General features: G+C 41.1%; 1 protein-coding gene across 4 annotated transcripts in view; it reads left to right on the forward strand.

Moving 5' to 3' along the window:
* The first annotated feature begins 6,798 nt into the window (after window positions 1-6,798).
* LOC133537908 (ATP-binding cassette sub-family C member 4-like) overlaps window positions 6,799-25,540 on the forward strand; it is a 222,480-nt gene continuing 203,738 nt past the window's right edge. For 2 of the 4 annotated variants that reach the window (XM_061879058.1, XM_061879057.1), the window contains exons 1-2: window positions 6,805-7,054; window positions 14,117-14,227. In XM_061879058.1, the coding sequence (XP_061735042.1) occupies window positions 6,981-7,054; window positions 14,117-14,227 (185 nt within the window). In that variant the 5' untranslated portion in view covers window positions 6,805-6,980. Of the gene's footprint in view, window positions 7,055-14,116; window positions 14,228-25,540 lie in introns of all 4 variants that reach the window. The other 2 variants (XR_009802889.1, XM_061879056.1) reach the window with 2 other exon arrangements.

Consider the following 25,540-nt stretch of genomic DNA (forward strand, 5'->3'; position numbering starts at 1 on the left):
CGCACTGCCATTGAGAAAAAGGAACAATGTGAGGTACCTGCAAAGGAGGAAGCAAGAAACTTCCTCTAGAACCCACACTTCTTGCTCTTGGTCTCGCTTCTTGAGGGGGGGCACAGCTTTTTTCTGCAAGGCCTCCAGATCCTCAACCTCTTGCAGTCGGACTGCCTCCTGCGCTACACCCAACATGGCCACCGCCTCCACTATCCTCTCCAGTGGGTCTGCGGCCGACACCATTATCCTCTCCAGCGGGGGTCTGCTGGTGACGCCACTATATTCTCCAGTGGGTCTGCCACAGACGCCACTATCCTCTCCAGTGGGGGTCTGCTGGTGACGCCACTATATTCTCCAGTGGGTCTGCCACAGACGCCACTATCCTCTCCAGTGGGTCAGCTACCGATGCCACTATCCTCTCCAGTGGGGGTCTGCTGGCGACGCCACTATCCTCTCCAGTGGGTCTGCCACCGCCTCCACTATCCTCTCCAGTGGGTCTGCTGCCGACGCCACGATCCTCTCCAGTGGGGGTCTGCTGGTGAAGCCACTATATTCTCCAGTGGGTCTGCCACAGACGCCACTATCCTCTCCAGTGGGTCAGCTACCGATGCCACTATCCTCTCCAGTGGGTCTGCTGGCGACGCCACTATCCTCTCCAGTAGGTCTGCCACAGACGCCACTATCCTCTCCAGTGGGTCTGCCACCGCCTCCACTATCCTCTCCAGTGGGTCTGCTGCCGACGCCACGATCCTCTCCAGTGGGGGTCTGCTGGTGACGCCCCACTATATTCTCCAGTGGGTCTGCCACAGATGCCACTATCCTCTCCAGTGGGTCTGCTACCGATGCCACTATCCTCTCCAGCGGGGGTCTGCTGGCGACGCCACTATCCTCTCCAGTAGGTCTGCCACAGACGCCACTATCCTCTCCAGTGGGTCTGCTACCGCCTCCACTATCCTCTCCAGTGGGTCTGCTGCCGACGCCCCGATCCTCTCCAGTGGGGGTCTGCTGGTGACGCCACTATATTCTCCAGTGGGTCTGCCACAGACGCCACTATCCTCTCCAGTGGGTCTGCTACCGATGCCACTATCCTCTCCAGCGGGGGTCTGCTGGCGACGCCACTATCCTCTCTAGTAGGTCTGCCACAGACGCCACTATCCTCTCCAGTGGGTCTGCTACCGCCTCCACTATCCTCTCCAGTAGGTCTGCTGCCGACGCCCCGATCCTCTCCAGTGGGGGTCTGCTGGTGACGCCACTATATTCTCCAGTGGGTCTGCCACAGACGCCACTATCCTCTCCAGTGGGTCTGCTACCGATGCCACTATCCTCTCCAGCGGGGGTCTGCTGGCGACGCCACTATCCTCTCCAGTAGGTCTGCCACAGACGCCACTATCCTCTCCAGTGGGTCTGCTGCCGATGCCACTATCCTCTCCAACGGGGGTCTGCTGGCGACGCCACTATCTTCTCCAGTGGGTCTTCCGCCAACGCCTCCATCCACTCCAGTTGGGTCTACCGCCAGCTTCAGCCTCGCCTCCGGCACCTCAGTCAAATCCTGCCTCGTCTCCGGCACCGCAGTCAGCTCCAGCTACCCCAGTTGGTCTTCCAATGGCGCCACCGGCCCAGCTGTCTGCATCGGCTCAACCACCAGCCCAGCAGTCTGCTTGCCTGGCGCAAGAGCGTCCATTAGGTGCTCACGGCCTACCTCTTCTTCGGCTACGTATGTGGTCAATTCATGGATGCCCTGTGCTCCATCAGCAGCGATGCCCAGGATTTGGGTGTAAAACTTTTTAGCTGCTGAGGTTCTCTTCGGCCTTCTTGTCGGCCAAAGATGTGGCCAGTGCAAGGACGCCTGCCTCACCAGCTGCAAAGACATTCAACTCGCCGCTGCAGCCTGACTTGTCCCAGATGGAATCGAGGACATCTAGCTTGGTAACCCGCCACCAGTCCCTCCCGCCACCCTCCAATAATTTTGGACTTATTTTTCAGTTTCTGTTCTGGTTTGGGACATCTGGAATCTGTCCTTTGAGGGGGGGGGGGGTACTTTGTTACACTAGGTCATATTATTTTCCTTAGTTCAGTGCTCGTTTGCTCCTTTGCTTACGTTTTTTTGTTGCTAGGTGGCTGATGAGTAGCACCTGTGTTGTTTTTTGATTAACGTCCTCACCTGTTTTCGGGCCTTAATCATTCCTCCTTTATATTCCGGTGTCATGTGTAACTCTTGGTGGCACGCTTGGTTTTTCTATGTTTTTGCCGTAATCTATAAATTAAATATTCATTCTTATCTGCAAGCTGCCTGAGGTCCTCCTTGTCAATGGATTCGCAAACACCACAACATGCCGGCATACAACAGATGGAAGTGTTTAGATGTTGCTAGGATTCTGATGAGAGTGCGGAAATACGACCATATCACACCAACTCTCAAATCCCTTCACTGGCTTCCTGTTCCACTCAGGATTGAATACAAAGTCTCCCTATTAACCCACCAGTGCCTCCATGGAAATGTCCCCCACTACCTAAAATAACTCCTCTACAAAACAACGCCGTTCCAAACAGTCAAACCTCCTCCAACCTCCAAGGACAAAGCTACGAACTATGGGAGACCGGGCTTTCTGCTCCGCTGCTCCCAGTCTGTAGAACGCTCTCCCTGACCAACTGAGGGCACCACAGACTGTGGATGTTTTTAAAAAAGGCTTAAAAAACCTTATTTTTTAAAAAGCCCTTTTTTTTTAGATATATGCATACTAGTTCTAGCTATTAGGCTGTTCTCGTTTTTATTAGTTTATTATATTTTTATTATTATTATTATTATTTTTTTATTGATACGCTGTAGCACTTTCAGGTTGTTTGCTCAATGTAAAGTGCTTTTTACAAATAAAACATTTTATTATTATTATATTTTTAGAGCGCTGTATACAAGGTAGAATAGAGGAACTCCTGTGACTTCATTGTTAGATGGCTTTTGCTAATGTATACCTACAATTTAAAATGCATTTAAAAAAACAACAAAGTGTTCTTGTCTTATATAAGGATTGTGAATAACAGGCCAAATAAAACAATAAGTACACTTCCCTTTGATTGACATATTTGTGATTAATTTAGTTTATTTATGTTAGCATGGCATAATTTGATTTTGATTTATTTTTTATCAATTATTTAGAAGTACCCTCTTATGCAGCATATTACTATAGTAAATAATCATCTATGTGATTAACACACGGTTTGATAACATTTGAAAAGGCTGGAAACTTTGTAATAGATATAATTATTGAATACAATTAAAATAGCTGAGAGGTTGGGCTCTGAGGTGAAAAAGGTTAGAAACCCCTGGTACATATGACCTGCACATTTCCCTTTTAAGTGACAGAACTCTAGTCAAAACTCTCTGTATATCTAATATTATAGTCCCAATGATTTTAAACAAACACATGGGCCAATGTGAGGTCATTCACAGGCTGGATTTACCATATATAAGCTACTGTTTACAGGCAGAATCCAAAGTGCGGCCTGGGGGCCATTTGGTGCCAGCAACTTTTTTTTTAACGCCCCGCGGCACATCCTAGAAATAATATTGCAAAAAAATTGGGAGAAAAAGCTTACAGATGAAATGTAACGAAAAAAAGTTGCAATGTTTTTTTGCACTACAACTGTCATTGTTAAAAAAAAAGAAAATGAATTAAAAGCAATGTTGTTATGGATTATTGACCTATTGAAGACTCCAAATACTTCACATCAAATATTCCACTTTGAAATATTTTTGGGGAGGAAATAACATGTTTTGTGTGTTTGCTAAATGTAAAAAAAAAGTATTTTAGGAGAAAAAGGGCCAAAACTAATAATCAACAGATGGATATAAAGTTCAGTTAGATATTGAGGTAATGAAAGTAAAAATAAATAAATAAATGCCTGACTGATTTGTAACACTTTTGTAAGTGGGGCCTTTTTAATTAAAAAAATATAATAGTACATCAAAATCAATGTTGTCATTAATTATATACCATTTCTAAGCTCCAATTACTCAAATTATTCAAATATTCCACACTTTTTTTTTTTTTTTATAGAAATTGAAAGAATAAATGAAACCAAATTTCTAGGTATAATTGATGATGAATTGAACTGGAAATATAATGTAAAAAATATACAACATAAAGTAGCAAGAAACATGTCAAAATCACTTAATATTTTTTACTGCTCACTAGTGTTACATATCTGAGTTATTGTGTAGAAATATTTGGAAATAACTACAAAAGTACACTTCATTCATTAACAGTGTTACACAAAAGATCAGTTAGAATAATACATAATGTTGGATATAGAAAACATACAAACCCTTTATTAATTGACTCAAAAATACTGAAATTCCACGATATAGTGAATTTCTCAAACAGCTAAAATTATACACAAAGCAAACTATAATCTGCTACTCAAGAATGTACAAAAATTCTTCTCAACAAAAGAGAAATATAACCTTAGAGAAAAATGTCATTTAAAACATTTGTATGCACGTACAACACTTAAAACTTTCAGTATATCAGTATGTGGAATTAAGTTATGGAATGGATTAAACAAAGGAATCAAACAATGTACTAATGTGACCCACTTCAAGAAACTCTTCAAACTTAGTGTTTACAAAGTACAAAGAAGAACCATTCTGAATTTATCTCATCCATCCATTCATTTTCAAGATAATCTTACTTATCTTACCATATGAAATATAACTTATTCAACCACTTATTATTTATCTATTATGTTTGTTATTACTTATGGAGTATATTGTGAATACACCAATTCTAATGTATTTGTTGTTATTGTTATTACTTATGTAGTGTATTGTGAATAAATTGAGAATAGGAAGTGAACAAAAGTTTTAGCAACTGCCATGTATAGGAAAAGGGGAAGGATTCAATAAGCTCTGCTTCTTCCTATTCCTTTTCAAACATGTTGAATAGAGACACTGGAAATTGTGATGTATCATGTTGTATGCTTGCATGTTCCAAATAAACTCAAACTCAAAAATATTTTGTGTGTGTGTCTCACGGCTGGACTGGGAACGCCTCAAGATCCCCCAGGAGGAACTGGACGAAGTGGCTGGGGAGAGGGAAGTCTGGGCTTCTCTGCTTAGGCTGCTGCCCCCGCGACCCGACCTCGGATAAGCGGAGGAAAATGGTTGGATGGGTGGATGATGTGTGTGTTTGTGTGTGTTGGGGGATATATATATATATATATATATATATATATATATATATATATATATATATATATTGCATATGTTGTGTTATTGCCATAAAAACTGAGTTTTCTTTTTAAAAAATGGCATAAAACATTGATAGTTAGATCTGCAGTCCAGAGATGTAAGCTTTGACAACAAAAGTAATAGTAGACATGACTCATTGTCATGGTTTTGAAAATGGAACATGTCAAAAATTGCACCTGCATGCTTTGATTTGTCAGGGGTGTCCAAACTTTTTCCACTGAGGGCCGCACACTGAAGAATCAAAGCAAGCAGGGGCCATTTTGGTATTTTTTTTATTTCAAAAACCAATACAATATATGTACAAAAATATACATTTAGGCCTCCACTCAGGCTTGATCCCAGGGACCCCAAATGATTTTGGGCAAAAAAATATTTAAAATGTGTCATTATTTTTGTATTATTGTTATTCAAGGTTTAAATCTCTAGATCAAACATTAGGTCTTTCTGTCAATATAAAGTTTTTAAATATTTAAATTCTATGACCTTTTCGTCATAGAAAAAAACAACACAAACTATGCAATAGTTTCCCCCGATAGAATTTTAAAGTGGAATATTTGAGATTCTAGAATAATTGGAGCCTTAAAAATGTCAACACATAACACCATTGATTTCAATGTGTTATTATTTTATTTAGCAATGACACACAAAAAAAATGCACTAAAATGATTGGGGATCCAAAAGGGTCCTACTCATTAAAAATAAAACAACTTTTTTTTTTTTTTACTGTTTACTTTAAACACAATCGTCTTGAGATCAACTTCAGATCCATCTGTCAATTATAACTTCTATTGTTGTTTATGTTTTTATTCTGTTCTTATAAGGCCCTTCTTTAGAAAAAAAACAAGTTTGTTTTTTATATGGCAAACACAAACTATGCAACATTTTCTCCCCAAAAAATATCTCAAAGTGGAATATTTAATGTGACATTGACTTTGATTATTATTATTTTCAATAACAGCCTGCATGGCAGCTTTGTGTTATTAGAGTAAACATTGCAACATTTTCTTGTCACATTTCACCAAGTTTACTCTTTTATACCGCTTTTTCATTTTTTTTTTTATGGTATTTTTAGAATCTGTTAAGAAATTACCCGCGGGCCGCACTTTGGACACCCCTGGTTTAAACAAAAAAACATATTTATAAATATAAAACAATTATCTCCTAAGTATTTGAAAAAAATATGCCAATCATCTCGCCATTCATCCCAAATAAAGCGTTTACTTTCAAACATGTCATTTATCTATGACGTCACCGTTATTTCGGCGTCACGGCACGTTTTCTGCCTGCCGTTCTCTCAATGACCAGCAGATGACGCCACACTTCACCGCACGCGTCACCTGTGTCGTGCGAGTACCCACGTCTGATTTAAACAAATATTCATGTCCTACTCCACCTGGCTCACTGTTTATATCTGCAACATTTGGTATGTTTTACAATTTCGGTGTACTTCCGGTTTCTGCGACGACGGCGGCGGCGGCGGTGGTGGACTTCCCGCCTGAGTTAAGTAGCCCTTTTGTTGATTGACACCTCTGCCAGGCAATCACAGCAGACCATGGGCGTGGCTACTGTGCACATACCCGCCCCCTGCACACGTCGCTTGGCTGCCGAACCGGCTGCTTTCGAGCAACGTTAACTGCTCCTAATAGATGTAATTTTGATATAAACTCGCCAATTACTCAGTTTTTTCTTACTTTCTCGTAGCTTGGCAGCAGAGAAAGTATCCGTGTTGCCTCGCAGCAACATGGAAACCCGGCGGAGAGACGCCAGGGATAATCCGTCGGTCAAAGCTAATCTTCTTTCCAGGATTTTTTTCTGGTAAGAAACAGCAGTGTTTGACACACACACACATTCTTGTATTTCTGACCTTCTGGAGACCACCCTTTCTAGATATATAAAGATTTGTATTTACAATATTGATAATATATTCATACTGTGCAAATATAAAAAAGCTTGTTTGGAAAAATGAGTTGGAACTTCACATGAAAAACTAAAAACGCAAGTCAAAATGCCACAAGAAAAACTGAACATTTGTGCAATATTATGATAAAAGCCGGAATTTTACTCAACAAAATGCGCAATTTTACAAGAAAAGCTTAACATTTTGATAATTTTATGAAAAGACTCGTAATTTTACTCGACAAACGTCACAATTTTGAAAGAAAACTTTAAAATTTGGGCAACGTTATAATAATAATAATCGGAATTTTACTTGGAAAAATCATGACAAACGTCATAGTTTTACTCCAAAAATGTCACAATTTTACAAGAACAACAAGAACATTGGCAATATTGTGACAAAAGTCAGAATTTTCTATGACGAATCGCACCATTTTGCATTAAAAAGTCATAATTTTTCATAAAAAAGTCATAATTTTACGAGAAAATATTGCAGTTATTACAGAAACAGAAAGAATGTGACAAATTGTTCCCAATTTTATAAGAAAAAAGTTGATAAACAGAAAGAATATGACAAATTGTTCCCAATTGTATAAGAAAATAGTTGACACATTGTGAGAAAAAGACTGCTCTGAGTAAAAAAAGGGGAACATTATCACCAGACCTATGTAAGCGTCAATATATACCTTGATGTTGCAGAAAAAAGACCATGTATTTTTTTAACCGATTTCCGAACTCTAAATGGGTGAATTTTAGCGAATTAAACGCCTTTCTGTTTATCGGTCTTGTAGCGATGACGTCAGAACGTGACGTCACCGAGGTAACACACCCGCCATTTTCATTTTCACATTACAAACACCGGGTCTCAGCTCTGTTATTTTCCGTTTTTTCGACTATTTTTTAGAACCTTGGAGACATCATGCCTCGTCGGTGTGTTGTCGGAGGGTGGAACAACACTAACAGGGAGGGATTCAAGTTGCGCCACTGGCAAGAAATCTGCCGCCAGACCCCCATTGAATGTGCCGGAGTGTCTGCACATTTTACCGGCGATGCTAAGACAGACATGGCACAGAGATGTATGGATAACCTGCAGATGCATTTGCAACGATAAAGTCAACAATGTTGTTGACTTATGTGCTAATCAGACATATTTGGTCGCAGCATGACTGCCAGCTAATCGATGCTAACATGCTATGCTAATCGATGCTAACATGCTATTTACGCTAGCTGTATGTATATTTGAAACTAGATACCCACATTTAATGTGAAAAAAACGCTTACCAATCGACGGATTTAAGTTGCTTTGCGAAAGTCCTGATCGTTTGGTCCGCACATTTTACCGGCGATGCTAATAAGGCAGCCATGCTATGGGCCACTTCATTAGGTACTACACCAATGCCATGGCCGAATAGCATCAATAGCTATTCGCTCAATAGCTTCAGTTTCTTCTTCAATTTCGTTTTTGCTATCTGCCTCCATACTCCAACCATCTGTTTCAATACATGCGTAATCTGTTGAATCGCTTAAGCCGCTGAAATCCGAGTCTGAATCCGAGCTAATGTCGCTATATCTTGCTGTGGTATTTGCCATTGTTTGTTTGTATTGGCAGCACTGTATGGCGTCACAGGGAAATGGATAGTGGCATCGCAAATAGCGAAAATCAAGCACTTTAAAGCTTTTTTTAGGGATATTCTGGGAGATGTAAAATTTTGAAAAAAACTTTGAAGGATTAAACAAGCCACTGGGAACTGATTTTTATTGTTTTTAACCCTTTTGAAATTGTGATAATGTTCCCCTTTAATCTTTGTTATTTACTTTTAACTTATTATAGTATGCCTCTATATTCACATTTTTTAAAAACTAATTTTTGCCAAAGGGGGCACATTTAAATTTCTTACACACACTTGTTATTTCATATGTTGACCAGAGAGGGTGCACTTTTAAAACAGACAGTCAATTTGAAAAATCCATCCTTTTTGGGTCCACACTAATTTTGATGGATTTCACCACCAGGGGTGCAAATGAGACATTCCCTATTAGATGCAATGGTTTTCCGTATTGGGACTATGATTTATGTCCTAACATGTTCACCGCTTCTCATATAGAAGCTACTTTTCCTTGGGGAGCAATACAAGAATACACACACACATATTCTTGAATTTGTTACTTTCTTGAGACTTCCCAAAAATGCCGACCTCTGTAGGACCAGCCTTTCTAGATATATAAAAGTTTGTATTTACAACATTAATAATATATACATATTATGCAAATATAAAAAAGCTTGTAAAAAATAAGTTGGAATTTCACAAGAAAAAGGTCGCCATTTCACACGAAAAACGTAGAATTTTGGCAGTACTACTATAAAAGTCGTCATTTTATGCAACCCAAGTCAAAAGTTTACAAGAAAATTTTACAAGTTGGAATTTTACTCAATAACAGTCACAAGTTTACAAGAAAAGCCTAACATTTTGATAATTTTATGAAAAGAGTCGTAATTTTACTTGACAAAAGTCACAATTTTACAAGAAAATTTGAAAATGTTGGCAATATTACAATAATAATCGGAATTTTACTTGGTAAAATAATAAAAAAAATCATTATTTTTCTCCAAAAATGTCACTATTTCACAAGAACAAGAACATTGGCAGTATTGTGACAAAAGCCAGAATTTTCTATGACAAATGTCACCATTTTGCATTAAAAAGTCATAATTTTACATAAAAAAAGTAATAATTTTACGAGAAAATATTGCAATATTACAGAAACAGAAAGAATATGACAAATTGTTCCCGATTTTATAAGAAAAAAGTCGACACATTGTGAGAAAAAGACTGCTTTTAGTTCATTTATTTTTGGGGAATTTTTTTTTGTAATTGCTTTTTAATCTTCATTATTTACTTAAAATTATTACAGTATGCCTCAATATACATATTTTTTAAATTAATTTTGGCCAGAAGGGGAGCATTTCAATTTCTTACACACACTTGTTATTTCATATGTTGACCAGAGCGGGAGCACTTTTAAAACCGACAGTCAATTTGAAAAATCCATCCTTTTAGGGTCCACCCTAATTTTGATAGATTTCACCACCAGGGGTGCAAATGAGACATTCCCTATTAGATGCAATGGTTTTCCGTATTGGGACTATGATTTATGTCCTAACTTGTTCACACCTCCTCATATGGAAGCTACTTTTCCTTGGGGAGCAATACAAAAATACACACACACACACACACACACACACACACACGCACACACACACACACACACACACACAAACACGCATTTTTGAATTTGTTACCTTCTGGAGACCTCCGAATAATGCTTACCTCTTTAGGACCACCCTATCTAGATATATAAAGATTTGTATTTACAATATTGATAATATATACATACTATGCAAATATAAAAAAACTTGTTTTGAAAAATGAGTTGGAATTTCACAAGAAAAAGGTCACCATTTCACATGAAAAACTAAAACGCGAGTCAAAATTCCACAAGAAAAACTGAACATTTATGCAATATTATGATACAAGTCAAAATTTTACTCAACATTCGCAATTTTACAAGAAAAGCTTATCATTTTGCTAATTTTATGAAAAGAGTCGTAATTTTTCTCGACAAAAGTCAAAATTTTATAAGAAAACTTTAAAATGTTGCCAATATTATAATAATAATCGTAATTTTACTTGGGAAAATTATGACAAGTGTCATAATATTTACTCCAAAAATGTCACTATTTTACAAGAACAACACAAAAATTGGCAATATTGTGATAAGTCGGAATTTTATATGACAAACGTCACCATTTTGCATTAAAAGGTAATAATTTTCCATAAAAAAGTAATAATTTTACGAGAAAATATTGCAATATACAGAAACAGAAAGAATATGAAAAATGTTTCCAAATTTTATAAGAAAAAAGTCGACACGTGAGAAAAAGACTGCTTTTAGTTAATTTTTGGAGGGGGGGGGGTTGGTTTGTAATTGCTTTTTAATCTTCATTATTTACTTAAAGTTATTACAGTATGCCTCAATATACATATTTTTTCAATTAACTTTGGCCAGAGGGGGAGCATTTCAATTTCTTACACACACTTGTTATTTCATATGTTGACCAGAGCGGGAGCAATTTGAAAACCGACTGTCAATTTGAAAAATCCATCCTTTTTGGGTCCACCCTAATTTTGATAGATTTCACCACCAGGGGTGCAAATGAGACATTCCCTATTAGATGCAATGGTTTTCCGTATTTGGACCATGATTTATGTCCTAACTTGTTCACACCTCCTCATATAGAAGCTACTTTTCCTTGGGGAGCAATACACACACACACACACACACACACACACACACACACACACACACACACACACACACACACACACACACCTGTGTGTGATGGCTGGTAGCCACATAAGTACCGTTTACACCTCTTTAGGACAAAAGCACATGTTTAATGTTCAGTTATTATTTATCTGAGAATAAAACGTTCAAGTAGCCACACTTACTGTACCTATTTCCGCATTAGCCGGCTCATTGGACTAATTAATGGACACTATTTTTTAATGGTGCTTATCATTCATAATCCTTATGTAAGACAAAAGCATAGGTGTTCTACTAATAAATAAGTGAGTAAAAGTTTGCTTACAAACGAGCCTGTGAGTCATTCTATTCTGCCTATAAAGCGCTTACTAGATAGACATCCAACATCAGTGATGTCTTCAATGATCACATCTCAAAATACCATCACTGATGTCACCGCATGACCATTGCTGGAGAAATACTATGAAGAAACACATTTACGCACTACTGGCCAATGTACAAAACAGGCGCATTTAAAAATCAATAAACCCGCATCAGCAATTAAAACATATCTTATGTGTTACCGTCAAAATCGAAATCACCAAAACATATTGAAGGTGAAAAAATAAAAAAATTAAATATCTGAACTCTAGGGGTGTAACGGTACACAAAAATTTCGGTTCGGTACGTATCTCGGTTTAGAGGTCACGGTTCGGTTTATTTTCGGTACAGTAAGAAAACAACAAAATATAAATTTTTGGGTTATTTATTTCCCAAATTTGTAAACGGCGGCATAACATACATATACACACAGGGTCCATTGCCAAGGTTAATATGGTCAACATATATAAAACAAAAACTAAAGGAGATAAGGCTCAGAATGGTTTGTTAACAAATCCTTTCTCCATATAAAGTGTTTTTTTTTTGATTGATTGAGACTTTTATTAGTAGACTGCACAGTACAGTACACATTCCGTACAATTGACCACTGAATGCAAACACCCCCAGCCTGGCTAACTTGACAGTAAGTTGATATATGGGCTTATTGTTCTTCCACCATAGAAGTGGGTCAAAATCTAGTTTTTAATGCAATACAGCAACCTCCTGCCAACCCGAACGGGACAAGCGGTAGAAAATGGATGGATAGATGGTCTTAAATCTGCTGCTATAAAAATATTTGTTATTGCTTCAGCCCTGCCTGACTCGCCAAGGAGAGGCCGCTTGAATGTGGTGGTGCCGCTTCAAAGGAGTTAGCATGTTTGACGTGTTGGCAGAAGCGTACCCTACTGCTGCTGAACAAACCTCTGTCCTCCATTGTTGTATCGCACCGCGCAGCCAAAGTGTTCCCAAACGGGAGATGTTAACGAGGCAGTAGGGTCTTCCAGCTCTGGCTTTTGCATGTTGTCCTAGCCAGGTCGCTGCTAGCCTGCCGTGTGTAGTGCTTCGCTCTGCATTGTTTACACAACCTGCGGCACGCTACCTAATATGTCCGTGTGGAAGCTCGTTCGGTAGACCTCCGAGCCGAACCGAAACCCCCGTACCGAAACGTTTCAATACAAATACACGTACCGTTACACCCCTACTGATCTCACATTTCATCGCCGGGACAGCTGAACTAGCTTCGGGTTGGCCGACATCGACTCACAAGATGTAGTTTCTCTTTAAATATCCTTCTTGAAAATGATCTTGTAAATACATGTGTTGTCTTGTCTAATCATAAAAGACTGGACTCTCGCGACTGTGTTGGATCCATTATGGATTGATCTTTCACAGTATCATGTTCTCATAGTCATCATTGTCACCGACGTCCCACTGGGTCATTATTGTCACCGATGTCCCACTGGGTGTGAGTTTTCCTTGCCCTTATGTGGGCCTACCGAGGATGTCGTAGTGGTTTGTGCAGCCCTTTGAGACACTAGTGATTTAGGGCTATATAAGTAAACATTGATTGATTGATTGATGAGGCGTGTTGGCTGAGTTCTTAAAGTTTACTCCGCAGCGTGTTCATCAAAAATATCCAGCTGCTGGAATGTGTACATTTAACCGAAACGGTGCTCTTCACTACTGTGGCATGCTGAGTTCTTATGTTACCTAGCTCATAACATCACAATTTGTATTTGATCTGTCTTGGGCCAGCTAGAAGGCCTTACTGACAACAACTCGCGATCTTATTGGCTATGGCAATTATCTATCAACTGTATGTCCCCGATCGCTTACAGTGCACGGACACCTGCATTGTTGATTCTGAAAGCCCCGAGCAGATTTTGTACAGCATGGCAACATACGCTAGATTCATTCTGATTGGATACAAACTCTAATCTAAAAACAACAGCACTGGAAGGAGCATAATATGACATGAACAGAATATGAATACTTTTAGATATTTAGGGAAAGTAAATTAAAAATCACTTTTGTCTCTTTGATCACGATTTCTGGTTATGTTAGGCCAGCAGAGAAGGCCTTGCTTGCCATGACGGCACACATGTGGTTTTATATATAAATGCATATGAAATATCAGGCACAATTATAATAACGTAATATCTATGTATTTTGATCATTTACTTGAATTCACTTACAATTCTGTTTATTATTGTTTCAGGTTGCCACACATTGTTTTGTGCATGAATGTGATTGTTTTTTAAATTCATGTACTGACTTTGTGAATTGGTTTTGTAGTTGGTTGAATCCCTTGTTCAGAGTCGGCCACAAGAGGAGGCTAAGTGAAGATGACATGTACAAGATTCTTCCCGAGGACGCATCGGACAGACTTGGGGATGAGTTACAATGGTAAGACAGAGACTCTTCAGTCCCTCCAGGATTTTGCAATGTTGCAGTCGGGCCATCCATCCATCCATCCATCTTCTTCCGCTTATCCGAGGTCGAGTCCAAGGGAAGCAGCCTAAGCAGACTTCCCTCTCCCCTAGCCACTTCGTCCAGCTCCTCCCGGGGGATCCCGAGGTGTCCCCAGGCCAGCCGGGAGACATAGTCTTCCCAATGTGTCCTGGGTCTACCCCGTGGCCTCCTACCAGTTGGACGTGGCAGGGAGGCGTTTGGGTGGTATCCGGACCAGATAAACATGCCAGTGGGTCTACTTGGTTCATCCTGCCAGTAGTATATGCTTGTCTCAAAGATTAAGCCATGCAAGTGCAAGTGCAAAGGAGTTTGATAGTGAAACTGCGAATGGTTAATTAAATCAGGGGCAGCGTGGCGCGGTTGGGAAAGTGGCCGTGCCAGCAACCTGAGGGTTCCTGGTTAAATCCCCACCTACTACCAACCACATCAGGTCCATTGTGTCCTTGAGCAAGATACTTCACCCTTGCTCCTGATGGGTCGTGGTTAGAGCCTTGCATGGCAGCCCCCGCCATCAGTGTGTGAATGGGTGAATGTGGAAATAGTGGCAAAGCGCTTTGAGTACCTTGAAGGTAGAAAAGCGCTATACGAGTACAACCCATTTATCATTTAGATCAGGGGTGTCACACTCAAATACAGAGTGGGCCAAAATTTAAAACTGAACAAAGCCGCGGGCCAAGGTTGAACAAATTAACCTTTTAATAGGGACCCAAACAAGTTTTTGCAATGAATATTGAACAAGCAAGGCTTAAATAGGGGCAGCATGGTGGGACAGGGGTTAGTGCATCTGCCTCACAATACAAAGGTCCTGAGTAATCCTGGGTTCAATCCCGGGTTTGGGATATTTCTGTGTGGAGTTTGCATGTTCTCCCGTGACTGCGTGGGTTCCATCCGAGTACTCGGGCTTCCTCTCATGCAACAGGCAGAGCTTATATAACGTAGTAGTGCAAAATCAACTTTCAAAAAACAGACAAAAAAACATCAGCGGTATATTGAATAAAATTTAATTTTAAAAATGATTGCCTCCTTTCTATTTGCAGCTTTCTGAGGTAAATATCAACATTAACTTTTTCCACAGGATTATAAATTCGAAAATAAAAACAAAATGAGGTGGGTGGAGTTTGGTGGTAGCGGGGGGTGTATATTGTAGCGTTCCGCTAGAGTTAGTTCTGCAAGGGGTCCTGGGTATTTTTTCTGTTGTGTTTATGTTGTGTTACGGTGTGGGTGTTCTCCCGAAATGTGTTTTGTCATTTTTGTTTGCTGTGGGTTCACAGTGTGGCGCATATTTGTAACAATGTAAAAGTTGTTTATACGGCCACCCTCAATGTGACCTGTATGGCTGTTGACCAAGTATGTGTGTGTAAAAGCCGCATATATTATGTGACTTGGCCAGCACGCTGTTTATATGGAGGAAAAGAGGACGTGACGGCATGTTGTAGAGGACGCTAAAGGCACGCTCCCAATATTGTTGTCCGGGTGGAAATCGGGAGAATGGTTGCCCAGGGAGATTTTCGGGAAGGGCACTAAACTTCGGGAGTCTCCCGGGAAAATCGGGAGGGTTGGCAAGTATGAGTATTAGCGGTGAATGTGGTGTTACCGGCAGGCCAGCTCTAATGTTAATTTGATATTGCCTCAAGGGCCAAATGAAATTAAACGGGAGGCCATATTTGGCCCGCGGGCCAGAGTTTGACACCCATAATTTAGATGCCCGAGCCACCTCATCCGGCTCTTCTCGATGTGGTGGAGCAGAGGTTTTACTTTGAGCTCCTCCCGGATGGCAGAGCCTCTCACCCTATCTCTAAGGGAGAGCCCCGCCACCCGGCGGAGAAAACTCATTTCGGCCGCTTGTACCCGTGATCTTATCCTTTCGCTTGTACCCGTGATCTTATCCTTTCGCTCATGACCCAAAGCTCATGACCATAGGTGAGGATGGGAATGTAGATCGACCGGTAAATTGAGAGTTTTGCCTTCCGGCTCAGCTCCTTCTTCACCACAACAGATCGATACAGCGTCCGTATTACAGAATACGCCGCACCGATCCGCATGTCGATTTCTCGATCCACTCTTCCCTCACTCGTGAACAAGACTCCGAAGTACCTGAACTCCTCCACTTAGGGCAAGATCTCCCAAACCCGGAGCTGGCACTCCACCTTTTTCACAATCGGGCCAATTCAAGCAAATTTAACAAACCGCCACAAATTAGGCGCGACCTTGAAACTTTCATTGATGCTCGCAATTTGTCTGCACATTTTGGCCAATCTGCGTTGCAATCAAGAACATACTTTCATTTGCAATGCGGTTTAGCTCGGTTGGTAGAGTGGCCATGCCAGCAACTTGAGGGTTGCAGGTTCGATTCCTGCTTCTGCCAACCTAGTCACTGCCGTTGTGTCCTTGGGCAAGACACTTTACCCACCTGCTCCCAGTGCCACCCACACTGGTTTGAATGTAACTTAGATATTGGGTTTCACTATGTAAAGTGCTTTGAGTCACTAGAGAAAAAGCGCTATATAAATATAATTCACTTCACTTCACTTGACCTAGCAATGAGGCAGCGCTTATATGACCGAGATGTTAAAGTGTGATGGTAACCGCTCATCGTCTCTCGTATACCAACAAAAATTGACGCTATACATTGCTCTCAACAGTTCACAAAAGCACTTAAATCTGATGAACATAAATGAATGTTTAAGATGAACAAGCACTTTTTAAGCATAAAACATACACGGAGAATGTCTACAACTTGTGGACGACAGCAGACAGCGTTAAATCAGAAAAACCTTTGGTGGTGTTCTTCTGTAATTATAGTTAATTATGACTAGTATTAGTCATAGATAATGAAAAACAGTACACTAATTTGCCAATAATCTTTGAGTTTCTGAGCCGTATATAGAAAGACTAGTGTTGTCCCGATACCAATATTTTGGTACCAGTACCGGTTTTCGGTACTTTTTAGTACTTTTCTAAATAAAGGGCACAACAAAAAATTGGCATTATTGGCTTTATTTCAACAAAAAATATATATTTTTAATTTTGTCCTTAAATAAAATAGTGAACATACAAGACAACTTGTCTTCTAGTAGTAAGTAAGCAAAAATAGGCTCCTAATTTAGCGGCTGACATATGCAGTGACATCCATCCATCATCTTCCGCTTATCCGAGGTTGGGTCGCGGGGGCACCAGCCTAAGCAGGGAAGCCCAGACTTCCCTCTCTCCAGCCACTTCGTCTAGCTCTTCCCGGGGGATCCCGAGGCGTTCCCAGGCCAGCCGGGAGACATAGTCTTCCCAACGTGTCCTGGGTCTTCCCCGTGGCCTCCTACCGGCTGGACGTGCCCTAAACACCTCCCTAGGGAGGCGTTCGGGTGGCATCCTGACCAGATGCCCGAACCACCTCATCTGGCTCCTCTCGATGTGAAGGAGCAGCGGCTTTACTTTGAGTTCCTCCCGGATGGCAGAGCTTCTCACCCTATCTCTAAGGGAGAGCCCCGCCACCCGGCGGAGGAAACTCATTTCGGCCGCTTGTACCCGTGATCTTATCCTTTCGGTCATGACCCAGAGCTCATGACCATAGGTGAGGATGGGAACGTAGATCGACCGGTAAATTGAGAACTTTGCCTTCCGGCTCAGCTCCTTCTTCACCACAACGGATCGATACAACGTCCGCATTACTGAAGACGCCGCACCGATCCGCCTGTCGATCTCACGATCCACTCTTCCCTCACTCGTGAACAAGACTCCTAGGTACTTGAACTCCTCCACTTGGGGCAGGGTCTCCTCCCCAACCCGGAGATGGCACTCCACCCTTTTTTTTTTTTTAATGAAGTGACATGTATTGTCATTTTCCATTCTATTATTTTGTCAAAATTACTAAGGACAATTGGTCGAAAATGAATTATTAATCTACTTGTTCATTTACTGTTGATATCTGCTTACTTTTTCTTTCAACACATTCTATCTACACTTCTGTTAAAATGTAACAATCACTTATTCTTCTGTTGTTTGATACTTTACATTAGTTTTGGATAATACCACAAATTGGTATGAATCCGATACCAAGTACTTACAAGATCATACTTGGTCATATTCAAAGTCCTCATGTGTCCAGGGATGTATTTCCTGAGTGTATAAACATAATGTAAATTAAAAAAAAACTGAAAAAGATGTTGTAATGCCAAAATATATCATTTTAATTATAGTAGTATCGACTCGATACGCTACTGTACTTGGTATCATTACAGTGGATGTTAAGTGTAGATCCACCAATAGCGTTTGTTTACATTTTGACGCCGGTAAGCTTTGGTGTGTAGTGAAACATGTTTAGCTATTCCTCGAACTATAAGGAGGACACTTGTAAGAAACTTACTTTATTTGTCGCCATGGAGGCGAGGATTACTGATTTGCTTTCAGAGCCGGTATAGTACTGAATATTATTCATTAGTATCGCGGTACTATACTGATACCGGTATACCGTACAACCCTCCCAAACATGGCGCTTTGTAGTCACTTGAGGGGCTTTTGACCAATCAGATAGTATGGCCAGAAAATAATTGGTCAAAAGCCCCAAACGCAGGGGTCGGGAACCTTTTTGGCTGAGAGAGCCATGAAAGCCAAATATTTCAAAAAGTATTTCCGTGAGACCCATATCATATTTTTTAACACTGAATACAACTAAATGCGTGCATTTTTAAGTAAGACCAACATTTTTTGAGTATAATAAGTCTCTAATTCTTTTTAATAACATTGTTATTCTGAAGCTAACCAATAATAAATCAAATGTCATGTCTGTTGATCATGTTTTTGTTTGGCCATGTGCTGTTTGTCTTTTGGACTCTTTAAGTTCCTGTTTTTTTCCACTCCTTTGTCTGGTTTCCTTGGTTACTCATTTTGTCCACCTGTCTCTGGTGGACAAAATCCCCGCTCACCTGCTTCCCGAGCACTAATCAGAGGCAGTATTTAAGCTTGTCTTTGCCAGTCAGTCGCCCTGTGCTGACTTGTTTCATGCCTTGCCATAATTTCGGGCTTCATGCCATGCCAAAAAAGTTTTGTTTGATTTATGTTCATAGTCTTGTTTATGCGTTAGCTTTCTTCCTTAGCCCAAGTTATTCCTCCGCTTTGAGCGATTTTTGTTTATATATTTTTTTAGTTTAAATTAAGTCATGTTTTTACCTAAATGCCATGTCCCGAGTAGTCCGTCTGCCTTCCTGGGAGAACGACCCCTCATCATGTCATAAAATACTTCTTACCATTAATGCGACTTCTTGAACAGGTGCGGTATGAAACGGATGGATGGATTTAAATGCATGAGAAGGTTTTATATTTTAAACATTATTTTTAGCACTGTGAATTCCAGCGGAATTATTCATAATTATCGTGTTAAGCAAGGTCAGCTAAGATTTATCTGAGAGCCAAATGCAGTCATCAAAAGAGCCACATCTGGCTCTAGAGCCATAGGTTCCCTACCCCTGCCCTAACGGGACGACAGCGCCATGTTTGGGACCAACTCTGGAACAGAGTTGTCCATAGTCTCTCTTAGGGTTGTACGGTGTGTTTGTAACGTACTTTAAAACCAAGTTGTGCATAATCTCTCTATTGACGGCTCTGCTAAGTATGTGCTTTCACTGCCCTTGGGTGTCTACTTTTAAGTCTGGTATAAAATGAAGAAAACATCAATACAGTATTTGTTTCCTATTTTATGTTGAAATCCTATGCTTTTTAGGGTAATGCAGTGGTTCTCAACCTTTTTTCAGTGATGTACCCCCTGTGAATATTTTTTTAATTCAAGTACCCCCTAATCAGAGCAAAGCATTTTTGGTTGAAAAAAAGAGATAAAGAAGTAAAATACAGCACTATGTCATCAGTTTCTGATTTATTAAATTGTATAACAGTGCAAAATATTGCTCATTTGTAGTGGTCTTTCATAAACTATTTGGGAAAAAAGATAAATATAACTAAAAACTTGTTGAAGAATAGACAAATGTTTCAATTATAAATAAATATTTCTACACATAAAAGTAATCAACTTAAAGGCCTACTGAAACCCACTACTATCGACCACGCAGTCTGATAGTTTATACATCAATGATGAAATATTAACATTGCAACACATGCCAATACAGCCTTTTTAGTTTACTAAATTGGAATTTTAAATTTCCCGCCAAGTGTCGTGTTGAAAACGTCGCGGAATGATGACGCGTGCGTTTGACGTCTCGGGTTGTAGCGGACAATATTTTCCAACCCGATCCAAGCTATAAGTAGTCTGCTTTAATCGCATAATTACACATCTGGACATCTGTTGCTGAATCTTTTGCAACTTGTTCAATTAATAATGGAGAAGTCAACGTAGAAAGATGGAGTTGGGAAGCTTTTAGCCTTTAGCCACAAAAACACAGCCGATGTTTCCTTGTTAAAAATTCCCGAAGATGAAGCTTTACTATGGATCAGAGCAGTCAAGCGAATATGGATCCCGACTACATGTCAACCGGCAGTTTTCGGTGAGAAAATTGTGATAATAAGTCGCCTCTTACCGGAGACATCAGCGGAGCTTCCGTCCTGCTGCAGCTGCGTGACTTCCCTCAGAGACTCTGGAGTCAACACACCCGTGGCCACACCCCTCCGACTAAAACGCTAGCTACACAATAGGCAAATAAGAGATTTTCCATAATTATCCTAGTAAATGTGCCTAATAACATCTGAATCGCTCCCACTGCAATCACCTTTTTTTTTTCTAGTCCTTCACTCTAAATTTCCTCATCCACAAATCTTTCATCCTCACTCAAATTAATGTGAAAATTGTCGCTTTCTCGGTCCGAATTGCTCTAGCTGCTGGTGGCCATGATTGTAAACAATGTGAGGATGTGAGGAGCTCCACAACCCGTGACGTCACGCGCACATCGTCTGCTACTTCCGGTACAGGCAAGGCTTTTTTATTAGCGACCAGGTACGAACTTTATCGTCGATGTTCTCTTCTACTAAATCCTTTCAGCAAAATATATGGCAATATTGCGAAATGATCAAGTATGACACATAGAATGGACCTGCTATCCCCGTTTAAATAAGAATCTCATTTCAGTAGGCCTTTAAAGTGCCCTCTTTGGGGATTGTGATAGAGATCCATCTGAATTCATGAACTTAATTCTAAACATTTCTTCACAAACAAAGAAATCTTTAACATCAATATTTATGGAACATGTCCACAAAAATCTAGCTGTCAACACTGAATATTGCATTGTTGCATTTCTTTTCAGTTTATGAACTTACATTCATATTTTGTTTAAGTATTATTCAATAAATATATTTATAAAGGATTTTTGAATTGTTGCTACTTTAAGAATATAAAAAAAAAATCACACGTACCCCTTGGCATACTTTCAAGTACCCCCAGGGGTATGCGTACCCCCATTTGAGAACCACTGGGTTAATGCTACAATGAACACTTAAAATATTGATAACAAAATTCATAAAATCACAAGGTGATTTAATGTTATTAAAAAAAAAAGCTAATTCAGGCATTTTAGGCTGAAACAATAATAAAAAAAAAGCCAGCAAAATCCTGGAGGGACTGACTCTTGAACTGTATTTGTTTATAAACTTTCATGACATGTAGGAAGTATTTATCGAAACATATATTAGCTTCTTTAAAACTAAACACTAACGCCATAATTATAACTCCATCCATTTTTTTTTTACCAAACCACTTGTCAAAAATTGGGTAAACTGGAGTGTGTCCTGGTTAAATTTAAGTTAAGACTATTTTGAGATAAGAGTTGTCTTACGGCTAATTGATATCCTTTAAGTTGCAAGCAAACATATAAAATACAAACACCTCCGTCAAAAGTTGCTTTAGTAAATGTCAGCGAACCCCGTAAGATCCGACCAAAACATCTTACTCGCTACTTGTAGCTAGAGCAGGGGTACAGAACCTGTGGCTCTAGGGCCAGATGTGGCTCTTTTGATGACTGCATCTGGTTATCAGATAAATCTTAGCTGACATTGCTTAACACAATAAGTAATGAATAATTCCCCTGGTAATCACAGTGTTAAAAATAACGTTCAAAATGTAAAACATTCTCATGCATTTTAATCCATCCATCCGTTGCATTATTGGCAATAAGTATTTTATTTATTAGTTAGCTTCGCCAAGTGCCCTGCCTTCGGCTGTCGCCCAGCTCACAATGCACCCGACCTCTATGGCCCCTGCTATGGGTGGTGAGCCCATTGGAGGGGTGACCCATGTTGCCTCTTCGGGCTGTGCCCGGCCGGGCCCCATGGGAACAGGCCCGGCCACCAGGCGCTCGCCATCGTGCCCCACCTCCGGGCCTGGCTCCAGAGGGGGGCCCCGGTGACCCGCGTCCGGGCAAGGGAAATCTGGGTCCATGATTTTTCTTCTTCATAAAGGTCTTCGAGCTGCTCTTTGTCTGATCCTTCACCTAGAACCTGTTTGCCTTGGGAGACCCTACCAGGGCGGACAACATAGCTCCTAGGATCATTGGGACACGCAAACTCCTCTACCACGATAAGGTTGCAGCTCAGAGAGGCGTCTTCAGTAATGCGGACGTTGTACCGATCCGTTGTGGTGAAGAAGGAGCTGAGCCGGAAGGCAAAGCTCTCAATTTACCGGTCGATCTACGTTCCCATCCTCACCTATGGTCATGAGCCTTGGGTCATGACCGAAAGGATAAGATCACGGGTACAAGCGGCCGAAATGAGTTTCCTCCGCCGTGTGGCGGGGCTCTCCCTTAGAGATAGGGTGAGAAGCTCTGCCATCCGGGAGGAGCTCAACGTAAAGCCGCTGCTCCTCCACATCGAGAGGAGCCAGATGAGGTGGTTCGGGCATCTGGTCAGGATGCCACCTGAACGCCTCCCTAGGGATGTGTTTAGGGCACGTCCAACTGGTAGGAGGCCACGGGGAAGACCCAGGACACGTTGGGAAGACTATGTCTCCCGGCTGGACTGGGAACGCCTCGGGATCCCCCGGGAAGAGCTAGATGAAGTGGCTGGGGAGAGGGAAGTCTGGGTTTCCCTGCTTAGGCTGTCGCCCCCGCGACCCGACCTCGGATAAGCGGAAGATGATTGATGGATGGTTAGCTTCAGAATAAAAATTGTTATTAAAAATAATAAGGAACTTATTGTACTCTAAAAGTGTTGTTATTAATTAAAATTGCATGCATTTAGTTGTATTCGGTGTTAAAAAATAATATATGGCTCTCACGGAAATACATTTAAAATATTTGGCTTTAATGGCTCTCTCAGCCAAAAAGGTTCCCGACCCCTGATCTAGAGATACATGACATTTATTGAAATAAAGAAAAATCCTCAAAATAACTTGACAAAGTAGTTTTAGCATATCCCTGAAGCAGAACGAGTAACACCAGCCAATGATGCTAAAATAATCAAAACGGTTGACTTTTATCCATGAAAATATGGAAAAGCTGTGATGGTGTGTTTGACTGCAAAGCAGCTGAAAGGAAATAAGTCCACTCTCCAGGGTAAAGGCTGTACATTATTATTACATTACTTCATAAAACTACTGTAGTTGTTAGTAGTACTTTTTTTCCATTTAAAAGGCACATGTTAATATTTAGTTGTCAGGGGGTGGGAAAGCAACAATTACATTGATTTCAGTTTTATTCAATGGGAGACGAGTTTCTGCGATCAGGTGGCGACTTGTCCAGGGTGTACCCCGCCGTCCGCCCGATTGTAGCTGAGATAGGCACCAGCGACCCCAAAGGGAATAAGCGTCAGAAAATGGATGGATGGATGTCCTGAGCTTGGAGCGCCATCACAGAACCATTTAAGCACGTAATTTAAGGTACTCTACAGTGCTTTGATAAAACATCAATATCTTCACCCATTTTATGGGAAATGTTGTATCACTCCATTTTATCTATCTTGTCTTTTAACAAAAAAAAACAAGGACGTCTCAATCTCTGTTCAATGAATGTTCTTCAATTTGTCATCCCCAAAGTAAGAGCTGAACGGGGCAAGAAAGCATTTAGGTTTTCAAACCCTCGTTACATTAAATGAGTGTAAAGCTGTGAAAGGTTTGTCTGTATGCACATGTGTCATATAAGCATGTTTTAATGTTGTAAATGTGATGTTTTATGTGTTTACTGTTTTTAATGTAACCTTGCTGCTGCCCTCTTGGCCAGGTCTCCCTTGGAAAAGAGATCTTTGATCTCAAAGGGATTTTTACCTAGTTAAATAAAGGCTAAATAAATAAAATAAAAGAGATATAAACACAACACAGGCTTCACGGTGGCAGAGGGGTTAGTGCGTCTGCCTCACAATACGAAGCTCCTGCAGTTCTGGGTTCAAATCCAGGCTCGGGATCTTTCTGTGTGGAGTTTGCATGTTCTCCCCGTGAATGCGTGGGCTCCCTCCGGGTACTCCGGCTTCCTCCCACTTCCAAAGACATGCACCTGGGGATAGGTTGATTGGCAACACTAAAATTGGCCCTAGTGTGTGAATGTTGTCTATGTTGGCCCTGTGATGAGGTGGCGACTTGTCAGGGTGTATCCCGCCTCCCTAATGCAGCGTGACCCCGACAAGGGACAATCGGTAGAAAATGGATGGGATGGATGGGTGACACTTGGAGGGCCAAGTATTTTCTGAGGTAAAAAGTTTGGGAAAAACTGAATAGATTTGTCCGTCTATCTGTGTTGGCCCTGCGATGAGGTGGCGACTTGTCCAGGGTGTACCCCGCCTTCCGCCCGATTGTGGCTGAGATAGGCGCCAGCGCCCCCAGCGACCCCAAAAGGGAATAAGCGGTAGAAAATGGATGGATGGATGGTGGCACTTGGGGGCATGTGCCTCACAATACGAAGGTCCTCAGTTCAATCCCAGGCTCGGGGTCTTTCTGTGTGGAGTTTGCATGTTCTCCCCGTGACTGCGTGGGTTCCCTCCGGGTAATCCGGCTTCCCCACCTCCAAAAACATGCACCTGGGGATAGGTTGATTGGCAACACTAAAATTGGCCCTGGTGTGTGAATGTGAGTGTGAGTGTTGTCTATTTGTGTTGGCCCTGCGATGAGGTGGCGACTTGTCCAGGGTGTACCCCGCCTTCCGCCCGATTGTAGCTGAGATAGGCGCCAGCGCCCCCCGCGACCCCAAAAGGGAATAAGCGGTAGAAAATGGATGGATGGATGGTGGCACTTGGGGGCATGTGCCTCACAATACGAAGCTCCTGCAGTTCTGGGTTCAAATCCAGGCTCGGGATCTTTCTGTGTGGAGTTTGCATGTTATACCCGTGACTACT

This window comes from Nerophis ophidion, linkage group LG19 (assembly GCF_033978795.1).
Source record: "Nerophis ophidion isolate RoL-2023_Sa linkage group LG19, RoL_Noph_v1.0, whole genome shotgun sequence".
NCBI lineage: Eukaryota > Metazoa > Chordata > Actinopteri > Syngnathiformes > Syngnathidae > Nerophis > Nerophis ophidion.